The sequence below is a fragment of the Leucopleurus acutus genome (genome assembly GCF_964270905.1).
Source record: "Leucopleurus acutus genome assembly, chromosome: 4".
NCBI classification, from domain to species: Eukaryota; Metazoa; Chordata; class Mammalia; order Artiodactyla; family Delphinidae; genus Leucopleurus; species Leucopleurus acutus.
Window position 1 is genome coordinate 62,633,983 of NC_139146.1, and position 12,034 is coordinate 62,646,016.

The 12,034-nt window shown below is 41.2% G+C and overlaps 1 protein-coding gene across 3 annotated transcripts in view; it reads left to right on the forward strand.

Moving 5' to 3' along the window:
* Positions 1–9,554, forward strand: part of PGM2 (phosphoglucomutase 2) — a 33,640-nt gene extending 24,086 nt beyond the window's left edge. For all 3 annotated transcript variants that reach the window (XM_082838726.1, XM_082838727.1, XM_082838728.1), the window contains 3 exons: positions 296–485; positions 3,938–4,071; positions 6,860–9,554. In XM_082838726.1, the coding sequence (XP_082694852.1) occupies positions 296–485; positions 3,938–4,071; positions 6,860–6,962 (427 nt within the window). In that variant the 3' untranslated portion in view covers positions 6,963–9,554. The remainder of the gene's footprint in view (positions 1–295; positions 486–3,937; positions 4,072–6,859) is intronic.
* The last annotated feature ends 2,480 nt before the right edge of the window (positions 9,555–12,034 follow it).

Sequence of the window (12,034 nt, forward strand, 5' to 3'; positions counted from 1 at the left end):
GAGCACAGGCTCCAGACGCGCAGGCTCAGTGGCCATGGCTCACGGGCCCAGCCGCTCCGCGGCATGTGGGATCCTCCCAGACCGGGGCACGAACCCGTGTCCCCTGCGTCGGCAGGTGGACTCTCAACCACTGCGCCACCAGGGAAGCCCTGAACCTCTTTTTTAATGCTGAATTATTCCTTTGAAATTAGTCGCAGTTATTTGTTTTAGAATATACTGGTTGATACCTGTTCAGTGTACACTGTGCAGAATTATTTGTTCCTCATTTTGCATGTAATTGTGTTTGTATTAATAGGTATGGCTACCATATCACCAAAGCTTCATATTTTATCTGCCATGATCAAGGCACTATTAAAAAATTATTTGAAAACCTTAGAAACTACGATGGGAAGAATAATTATCCAAAAACTTGTGGCAAATTTGAAATTTCTGGTATTAGGGACCTTACAACTGGCTATGATGATAGCCAACCTGATAAAAAAGCTGTAAGTAATGTCTTTTATCAATTAAACTCGTCTCTTATTTACTTTTTGACTATACTTTGAATAGCTCAACTTAATCATATAATTAATTGAAGCTGATTTTAGGCATTATTATAAATAAGCTATCAAAATATACAGATAGTTAAAAATCATGAGCTGAAACTGAAGGGGTTCTCGCTAGTCATCTAAGCCAATGCTGTCATTTAATACAGCAGGAAATCGATGCAGTCGTCCCTCATCATCTGAGGGTTTCACATCCGCGGATACCGAGGGTCGATTGTACTACACTATTTAATGGACTTGAGCATCCATGAATTTTGGTATCTGTGGGGGGCTCGTGGAACCAAACCTCCACGGGTACCGAGGGACGACTGTACTCAGAAGTGTAAGACCTGCCTGTGGTCACACAGCTAATTGGTGATGCTAGGGATAGAATCTGGGTCTTCTGATTCCAAACGCAGCTTTTCCTCTCTTTCAGCAGTTGAACTTGAAAAAGCATCAGAATCACCTGGTGGCCAGGTTAAAACACTGAGTCCTGCAGCCCACCCCTTATTTGCCTTTCTAATAAGTTCCCTGCTGATGCTAATGCTACTGGTCCAACTTTGAGAACCACTGCTTGCTTCCTCCTTAGTTTTACCCTGTTCTCTGAATATATAGGAGTTGTTCGCTGTAAAGCATGAGTTGGCATTCTTCCTACCATGTAGATTCCCCCACTGGAGTCAAAAGAAGGCTCAAATGTGGCAGAACAGTATTGCTAACTATGGCAGGGGGTAGAGGAAGGACAGTAAGAATATCCTTATGAGATATTGGACATTTGCCTTTTTTTTTTTAATTTTTTAATTTTATTTATTTTTTTATACAGCAGGTTCTTATTAGTTATACCTTTTATACATATTAGTGTATATATTTCAATCCCAGTCTCCCAGTTCATCACATGGACATTTGCTTTGATATTCACCTTGTTATATTTTTTAATTTACATCTGCACACAATATGTTTTTAAAGTCAAATAGTATTAAAAGGGTTATGATTAAACATGGCAGTTCCAACTCCTGCCATCTCATTTCCATGTGCCAAGACAACCACCTTCCCTCTTAGTTGTTTCTCCTGGTATTTACCACCAGATTTCTAAACAGTGTGCTCATGTGGTAATACTATGACTTATCAGTGTTAGACTTTATTAATTTTCTATTATGGAGATAGGGATTTAGTTCTTATACTTCCAGCATTCACGACTCTTCTCCCCTGTCCTTACAGTACATTTATACCACAACTCTTGGTGACATCAGATTCCATGCTTGTATTATTATGACTGGTAACTATTGTTTTTTGCTTAGTTAAGTGGTGTACTATGATTAGGTTCCCCTTAATTTGTATAAAGAATTACTTTTCCTTTAATTGATAGCTGCTTTGTTCTTTCATTTGCATGGATTTCTATGTAACCCTCACCAGTTCTTCCCACATCCTTCAAATACCTCTCAGTAGGGTTTTTGACCTGGACTGTTGGTTCCATCTTGTTTCCAATGGCCTCCCTCCTGGTCCCTTCCTCTGGGAAGAGCCTTCTGCTCTCTGGGTTGAACGCCCAGCTGTCATCCTGGGAATGCCCTTTCACCACTCTCTGGGGGTGGGTCCCTTGCTCCTGGACCCGTGATTTCCTCTTTTTATATTTATCTTCCTAAATCACATCCTCTAGTAGCTTCCTAAGAAGAAATGAATGACAGGTAAATTTTTGGAGGTGTTTAGTTCTGAAAATGTCTTACTCTACCCTCATGCTTTATTGACTCACAGTTTGGAAAGCATTGCTCTGTATTTGTAAAGCCGTTGAGCATCCATCATTCATTCACTCAGGAAATAGTTGGGACCTGCTGTGTGCTGCATTCAGGGATGAGAACACCATACTCATTCAGTCCTTTCCGTGCCATTTGTTTTTTTCTCCATGGGAAGACGTTAGGAACTTTCTGCTAAACTTGGGGTTCTAAAATTTCAGTGATATGCTTTTAGAATGGGCCTCTTTTCATTCATTTTTCTGGATACTTGGTTGGTCTTTGTTGATCTACGGAGTCATTTCTTTCAGTTCTGAGAAATTCTCTTGATTTTTGTCAAAGAAGGACGCTGGATGGTTGTTTTTCAAGTAACCTCTTCCCTTTCATTTTCTGTTCTCACCTTCTTGACAAGTCCTTCTTGACAGGTTCTTAGATGCTGACTCTCCTGGAGTGATGTTCTACTTTCCGTGTTTCTTTTTTCCCACTGTCCATCTATATCCTTCTTTCCTACTTTTGGGGAGATTACCTCAACATTAACTTTCAATGCTTCTTTGAACATTTCAGCTCTTTTTCTCTAATTTATTGAAAGTAACATCTTATTCTTGTTTCATGTGTATTATATCTTACCTCTCTTAAGGATATTAATTATAGCTTTTTTAAAATGTAGATCTTGTTTCCTCTGTATTGTCTTTATTTCCCTCAAGGTCTCCTGGGGACGCCTCACTCTCACCCTAATCTCCTGCCTGAGGGTAATAAACTGGGATGCTGAGGCCCCAGAAGTGGTGGAAAGGTGCTGCGGACCTGGGAGGAGGGGTTTGAGCATTCAGTGTGCAGACTCTGACTTACTCTAAGTTTTCTCCATGCCCTGCCCTCCATGGTGCCCAGCGTCCCCAGCTTCTGAGCCCTTCTGGTTCAATTACACCAGAGATTTAAACCATCTCCTGATGAGGTGGTTGGTTGACCACGTGGGCAGAAGGTGGGGATTTGGGAGGATCTAATAGCTTCTTTGTCTCACGCCTGCCCTTTGCTGTACCAGGTGCCCTAGGTAGTGAGCTTTACTAGGGCCCTGCAGAACATGCTGACTCGGTTCTTATCTGCCTGCTACAGGGGCTCCGAGGACATTCTTCTGTGTTCCATCAGGTCACCTCTGCCATCCACCTGGTTTCTGACTGCCACGATTAGTTGGCAGCCCCCTCAACTGCTGCTGCCTCTTTGCCCTTGTGTGTTTTTTGATTTTAATGCTTCAGTCATTTTAGTGGAGTTTGGAGCGCAATCAGCTAAGAATACATCTATCAGAAGCCCTTGAAAGTGCAATAAGCCTAGTGTTTTGTGGGGTTTTGGTAATGCATTATTAATCGGTTTAAAGCAATTTCTTGTGAAAATGATGTGTTTCAATTTTAGTAAAACTTTAGTAAACTTTAGTAAAAAACTTTAGTAAAACTTTAATAGCTTTAATAGTAACTTTAGTAGCTTTAATAGAGGTAAAAAGTAATATACAAAGTTAATTTTCACAAATTGCCTTATTATTATTATTTATTTCATTTATACAGAGTACATTTTCTGATTTCCTCAAAAATGTTCTTTTCTTCTTTGTTTTGCATTTACTCTCTTGCTTATTCAGGGGAAAATGTTAGTTAGGTAAGAACAGCTGATGTTACTACTTAAATTTATAACGTGTAAATTAATTCCTAGGTTCTCCCTACTAGTAAAAGCAGTCAAATGATCACCTTTACCTTTGCTAATGGAGGTGTGGCCACCATTCGGACCAGTGGGACAGAGCCCAAAATCAAGTACTATTCGGAACTGTGCGCCCCCCCTGGAAATAGGTATGCTATGGATGGCAGCTGCTGTGATTTTTATTCCCTAAACTTCCTAAATTCTATTCAGATGCTAAGTAACATATTTTATCTTTCCAATATGTAGTTTAATTAGGAATGTTGTTTCAGAACCTGCAGCACTATTGTGACATTAACAGCCCCTTGAAGCGTCTAGGGACAAGAGTGCTTACTTCCTACTTGGTTATTTCCTTCTACCCCAAATTTCCCTGTATGGGAAAATTTCATTCCTAATTTCAGTAATAATAATTAAATTTCCTTTTTTTTTTTTTTTTTGCGGTACGCGGGCCTCTCACTGCTGTGGCCTCTCCCGTTGCGGAGCACAGGCTCCGGACGCGCAGGCTCAGCGGCCGTGGCTCACGGACCCAGCCGCTATGTGGCATGTGGGATCTTCCCGGACCGGGGCACGAACCCGTGTCCCCTGCATCGGCAGGCGGACTCTCAACCACTGCGCCACCAGGGAAGCCCCTAAATTTCCTTTTTCTAGTACTTTATATTTGAGGCTGACACCGATGACTTTTTCTCTTTTTCTCCATGTCTCTGATACAGTAAATTAAAATGCATTACACGTCCATTCAACAAATATCTTTGAGCACCTATTGTGTGTAAGTCACGCTGGGTCTTGGGGCAGATGAAGAGCCACACAGAGAGTCCTTACCACCAAAGAGCCGATGGTCTGGTAGCTTCAGGGTCGTGCTTTGTGACCTTGGTAAAGGGTTTGAGTTGGTCACTTTCCAACACCTGTAACATTTTGAACTTTATCAGCCGTGGCACATGTAGCTAGTACGTGTAAATGTCATATTACACACCTATTTAACAGTCACTTAGCTATCATTTCTCTATTCAGAATACAGTTCAAAATCAGGAAATTTGGGACTTCCCTGGTGGCACAGTGGTTAAGAATCCTCCTGCCAATGCAGGGGACAGGAGTTCGAGCCCTGGTCAGGGAGGATCCCACATGCTACGGAGCAACTAAGCCCGTGCGCTACAACTACTGAGCCTGCGCTCTAGAGCCCGCAAGCCACAACTACTAGCCCACATGCCACAACTACTGAAGCCCGCGTGCCTAGAGCCCATGCTCCACAACAAGAGAAGCCACCTCAATGAGAAGCCCGCATACCGCAACGAAGAGTAGCCCCCACTCACCACAACTAGAGAAAGCCCGCATGCAGCAACAAAGACCCAACTCAGCCAAAAATAAAGAAAGGAAGGAAGAAATTTATATTAAAAAACCCAGTAATTATTAGTCAGTGTGCCTTCCTGAGAACTCTTATTTTCTTCAAAGCACATTTATGGAGAAGGAAAAGCAAAGACTTGTGTAATTCGTATATATTTATGAAGCATAATTATGAAATATGTTACCAATGGGGGGGTAAAAGTAATTATAATGATAGCTACATTTATTGAGGTTTTTGGGCCAGGTCCTGTGCTAATTGCTTTCTATAATTTATCTCAATCTATACGACAACTCTCTTGAGAAAATAGTCTTTATCTCAGTTTTACAGATGAGGAATCTGGGCCTTTGAAAGGTTGACTCACTTGCCCAAGGGCACACAGCTAGTAAGTAGTACAGCCAGAATTAATGTCTGTAATAAAATGGATTGTTTTAGTTGTACTGGTTAACTATTACAATGCAAGAATGATATTAACTAATTACAAAGATTGCCCTTTCCGTTAAAGTTAAGTTTGCATATATTAAAGGTGGTCAAGTATGAAGTATTAAAAGTTTGAATTGAAGGATTTTTGTTTTTCTATTGAGCTTTTTGGTTTTAAGTACTTATAGTAACTCACCTCATGCTAGTAACCTGATATGTAAGGCTGCCACATAAATTAGACACCTGTCTAATTACAAGTCTGTTTTATCTGTTATCAACCTTCCAAATGTTTGCACATAAATGAGTGTTTTCCACATGCTTGAAAACTTGGTTTCCTTAAAGGGATCTAGTTCCCAGGGTTTTTGTTTATACTTTAGTTGTGACCCTTTTGTTCCCAAAGTAGAATAAAAAGCAGCCACGTAGCACAGGGAGATCAGCTCGGTGCTTTGTGTCCACCTAGAGGGGTGGGGTAGGGAGGGTGGGAGGGAGACGGCAGAGGGAGGAGATATGGGGATATATGTATGTGTGTATAGCTGATTCACTTTGTTATACAGCAGAAACTAATACACCATTGTAAAGCAATTATACTCCAATAAAGATGTTAAAAAAATAATAATAAACAGGGGGTCTCAGGGTCTGAGTTCCGGGTGAGTGACCAGCAGGCCCACTAGGAGGCTCCCCATCTCTTCCATCCTGGGAAGGCCTGACACAGGAGGCTGTAGCCGAGCTCCCAATAGTTTGAAGACAAACAGGATCAAGAACATTCATATCCTGGGAGACCAAAGACTTGCCAGCCATGTCATTTGTAAAAGTTCAGCAGGATTTAATGACAGCTGAAGTCATGAAAGTTTTCTCTGCACTGTTAGATACAGACAGAACTTTTAGGGATGCTAGGCTACAAATTGTGTTTCTTAAAAATTCTTATGAGAAGTGCAAAGGGGTGCTTTTGTTTATAGTAGAGACCTCAGGAAGGCCTTTGCGGAAAATATGAATATTGTCACATGAGTTTTTTGTCTACATCACAGATGTGTTCCCATGCTTAAGTAACTGGAGTTCTGTTTTGTCTGATTTAGCCCTCCACTTAAGGATAAATATCAATGTTAATTGATCTATGTGAGGAATCTTTAAAATATGCTTTGGAATAATCCACTGACCTGGAAATTTTTTTCCCCTTTATTTTGCAGTGATCCCGACCAGCTGAAGAAAGAACTAAATGAACTAGTCAGTGCTATTGAAGAACATTTTTTCCAGCCACAAAAGTATAACCTGCAGCCAAAAGGAGAGTAAACTATCCCAGCCTTGGGCCTAATTACATTTCCCTACAATTAAGCTGAACTTGATTTCTTAAGCAATGTTTTTGTGGGCTAACTAATTTAAACTATTGCTACAAGTATTCATATTTTTTAATAGACCTACATTCCTCCTTGTTTTATGTTTGAACTTTAAGGGTAATAAAGAAAGATGGTCAAATCTAACAAACCAACATTCCTGTTAAAAGGTTGAGCATCATCTGAATTTAAAAAATGAAGATTTTGGGGCTTCCCTGGTGGCACAGTGGTTGAGAGTCCGCCTGCCAATGCAGGGGACACGGGTTCGTGCCCCGGTCCGGGAGGATCCCACATGCCACAGAGCGGCTGGGCCCGTGAACCATGGCCACTGAGCCTGCGTGTCTGGAGCCTGTGCTCCGCAACGGGAGAGGCCACAACAGCGAGAGGCCCGCGTACCGCAAAAAAAATAAAACCATAAAAAATGAAGATTTTAAAAATAACTAACCTTCAAAAATATATTGTAATTAATATGCTTTCATTAGAATAAATACCAAATATGTTTCTTCTCTAAAATTCATTTTATGTGTAAGTAAAACAGCCAGAAAGCCTATACGTATTACTAAATTCTGGGCTGTCCTATGTAAAAGATAGCCACTTCTACATATATGTATATTTACATTTCTGTCAATTGCTTATAAAGTAAAATAGATGAACAGATCAAATGTTGTGTTTAGGGAAAATACAATTCACAGGAACCTATAAAGTAGAGCAAAAGATACTTTAAAAAGATAGTTTTTTGATCTAAAACTTTAATTCTAATAATGCACCATTATACATTGTGTATGTGCTAGGAAAAAAGAGCTTAACCATCTTTGTTCACTGTGTTAACATTCACTTTATCTCTTTAAATCTTGAATGAAACAACTGGTTATTTGAAAATTGCAAAGTAGATTATTGTAGTTTTTTGCTTTAACACAATTCAATGTAGTTTTGGTCCTAAAGCAGCAAGGACTCTAAAACAGTGACTACCTGACCTTGATTTTTTTTGCCTTGTTCTTAATGTGATCACAATCTAAAACTAGGCTTCTCCAGGTTCATTATTTAATCTGCGCCTCCTCATAATTGATGGCCTTAAAACCTTCCAAAATGACTCCCATTGAGTACCCATGACTGAGGACCAAACTGTTCTTTATATACTTTATCTATTTTGTGTGATTTTTTATTTTTAAAGCAAATGATTGCCTATACTCTTACTAACTTAAATGGTTATTAACAGTTTCAGAACAATGAAAAATGACAGTACCATTGACAATCATGTTTCTAATGTAAAGGAAAGAATATTTGTATATCCGAGTGATACATAGTTTGTCCCCTACCAGATCTCTTAAATGTACAATATTCAATATATTCTATCAGCTGCTTCATTGTAAAAGCTATATTTATTTTTGTTTTCTAGCCTTAAAGTGTACTCTGGGAAAGAGAAGCTTTAGATTTGTGTCCTCTCTACATTTTTGTGAGCACATAAATTGTACCCCATCCCAGAGTTTGTTTCTGGAAATGCGAATGTAATTAAGATCCAGTCCTGCTTGATGGAGCTCAGGGTCTAATTGGAGGGCTGATGAGTAACTACAGTACTTAACACGTTCTATCATTGAGTTATCTGCAAAGTACTCAGAGTTGAGGATTGTGAGAGAGGGATTCATTCTGCCCAGAGGAAGCTTCACCTTCAGGGGCAAGTAGCAGCTGGAGATGGAGGAGGAAGTCTTCCAGGCACAGAGCACAGCATTAGCAAAAGCCTGGAGGCACTGGGGTGTGTGTGTGCGGTCCTGGACGGAGGTGGGGAGATGGTGAAAACGGAACCCAGATGTAAACTTCAGGACCTGCCCCACTTCCCTCATGTGAGTGGGTGATTCAGTTGGACCTAGAGGAGATCCTCCAGCAAGTATTTCTTGTTATTGAGGGATGCAGGGTAGCAACGTGTGGTGCATAAAGCTTGCACCATGAGGACCCTGCATTCTAGTCTTGGTCCACGGGGAGCCAGCTCTGTGACCTTAGTCAGGTCACTTAGCCTGTCAAAGTCTCCATTTTGTTATTTTTTAAGACTTTGGGTTTTTTTAGGGCAGTTCTAGGTTCACAGCAAAATTGAAGGAAGGTACAAAGATATCCCGTACCCATCCTGCCCCCACCCCATGCACAGCCTCCCCATTATCGACACCCCACCAGAGGGGTGCATTTGTTACTATTGGTGGACCTATAGTTAGCACATCATTATCATCCAAACTGTGGAAACAAGAAAAAGGTCAATGAATTGCCAGGGGTCAAGGGGGAAGGAGAGATGAATAGGCAGAGCACAGAGGATTTTTATGGCAGTAAAAAACATTTTCTGCGTGATACTGTAATAGTGAATACATGTCGTTATACATTTGTCCTAATCCATAGAATACACAACACCAAGAGTGAATACTAATGTAAACTGTGGACTTTGGGTGATAATTTTGTCATTTTTAAAATAAACTTTACTAAATGGTCTCTGAAGTCATATCATGCTGCAGGTCTTTAAATTATATAAAAATCCATTAAGGGCACCATCAGCAATCATAAATCATTGGCAGTTCTCTTTGGCAGAATGCTTAACTAGCCCTCTTACAAGACCTAACATCTGAGATGGGGGGAAAACGCTTTTTACCGAAGAGACAGGCAGCCGTGTGTTCCTATCCTGCCTTACCTTGCAGCCTGAAGGGAGGGGTGCTGAAATTGGGGATGAGGAAGACAGAACCACGTGACATGCAGACGCCAGGAAATGTTCTGCAGGGGAGGAAGGCAGTGGTGGGGACGGAGCGCCGTGTAGCAGCCCCCTCTGCCTTCTCATACCTAAACTGCTTGGGGAAGACTGTCCAGTTTGAGTGTAGAGGTGGCAGCCCATTTTCTCTTGGTGCCTAGAAAGAACAAATTCCAAATTAAGTCTGAGAGACTGACTTGCAGGAGGAAATGCAAGCCAACTGTTTTATTTATTTTTCCTCATGGTGTCTCTATGAAATAAACACCTTTATTCTTTCCTCTAAGAAACATTGGCAGTAGCTGTCATTAGCTCATCGGTTTAACTCAATCATCATGCTATTAAGGGACGGTATTGTTATTTCTTGACATTAGAAACATGGTTTTAAATTTTTTTAATTAATTTGTTTATTTTTGGCCGCGTTGGGTCTTCATTGCTGCACGCGGGCTTTCTCTTAGTTGTGGCGAGCGGGGGCTACTCTTCGTTGCGGGCTTCTCATTGCGGTGGCTTCTCTTGTTGTGGAGCATGGGCTCTAGGCACGCGGGCTTCAGTAGTTGTGGCACGTGGGCTCAGTAGTTGTGGCTTGCGGGCTCTAGAGCGCCGGCTCAGTAGTTGTGGCATACGGGCGCATTTGCTCCTTGGCATGTGGGATCTTCTCGGACCAGGGATCAAACCCATGTCCCCTGCATTGGCAGGCGGATTCTTAACCACTGCACCACCAGGGAAGTCACTGGAGACATGGTTTTAAAAATAAATGCTTTAAGTGACGGAAAACGTGAATATGCCCTCCTTTTAAGGGATTTTGAAAGAATGGCATCTAAATCATATTTATAATTTCTACTTCCTAAAAGACTACATCCTGAGACTTATTTGTGCATTCGTTCATATGTCCACTGACTGAGTCATGCTTGAATTTTGCTATGAGTCAGGCACTTTTCTGGATACGGATAATAAACAGGATTTGTGACCTCAAACTTCGCCTAGCAGAGGAAATCACATGTACACATCAGATTGCTGCATTGCAATAGTAAAGCATTTGAAATATGGGCAAACCACTCTGTAATGTCCCCTTTTGGACTTGTCTTTTTCAAGAACACCAAGTTCAAACTCCTACCATTTTTGTTCAAAACAGTTTGACTCTGGGAGGCTGTTTGAATGCCATTTTCCTGCATCATCCCTCTGTCCTGTTCTTGCTACCAACATACTTTGTGTAGAGTAACCCAACTATTGAAAGCAAGATGTCACACTCTTGGGCAGATGGGAAGCAAAGTTTAAAATAACGCCACTTTGATAGACTTCTCCATGTAAGCACAGTGCGGTAACTTCGACTCACTGGAGGAGAAAGACAGCTGCCTGGAGAGATGAGGTCCTTGGACATAAGCGCAGGGTGAGCAGGGTGGAGAGCACTGTTGGGGAATCTGGTTTCTGTTGCCTTGGCTTCCTTGTGTAGGTCCCTGAATTTAAAATTTTCGGAACAGCTAGTGGCCACTTCCCGTTCGCGCCCAGTAAAAGCCACTTTGGTGTTTGGTGCAAACCTAGTCCATAATGGAGCTGGGCACACAGACCAAAGAGCCAGCTCCAGGTCAAATAAGCATTTGAAACCATTTCAAAATAGCATTGTGCAACTTCCAAAGGGAAGTTAGGGTTGCAGTTTACAGAGATGATGAGGCCTAACTGTGTTCTTAAAATACATTGTTCTGAACTATTTCACCTTAACTATTTTTTTTTACAAATCTCTAGGTGGCAACAGTGAAATGTAGCTCCATATCTGATAAAGGTTCCTAAATCAAAAGTAAATGTTATGCCCATCATCGGATGAATGGATAAAGATGTGGCACATATATACAATGGAATATTACTCAGCCATAAAAAGAAACTAAACTGAGCTATTTGTAATGAGGTCGATAGACCTAGAGTCTGTCATACAGAGTGAAGTAAGTCAGAAAGAAAAAGACAAATACCGTATGCTAACACATATATATGGAATCTAAGAAAAAAAAATGTCATGAAGAACCTAGGGGTAAGACAGGAATAAAGACACAGACCTACTAGAGAATGGACTTGAGGATATGGGGAGGGGGAAGGGTGAGCTGTGACAGGGCGAGAGAGAGGCATGGACATATACACACTAACAAACGTAAGGTAGATAGCTAGTGGGAAGCAGCCGCATGGCACAGGGATATGGCTCGGTGCTTTGTGACCGCCTGGAGGGGTGGGATAGGGAGGGTGGGAGGGAGGGAGACGCAAGAGGGAAGAGATATGGGAACATATGTATATGTATAACTGATTCACTTTGTTATAAAGCAGAAACTAAC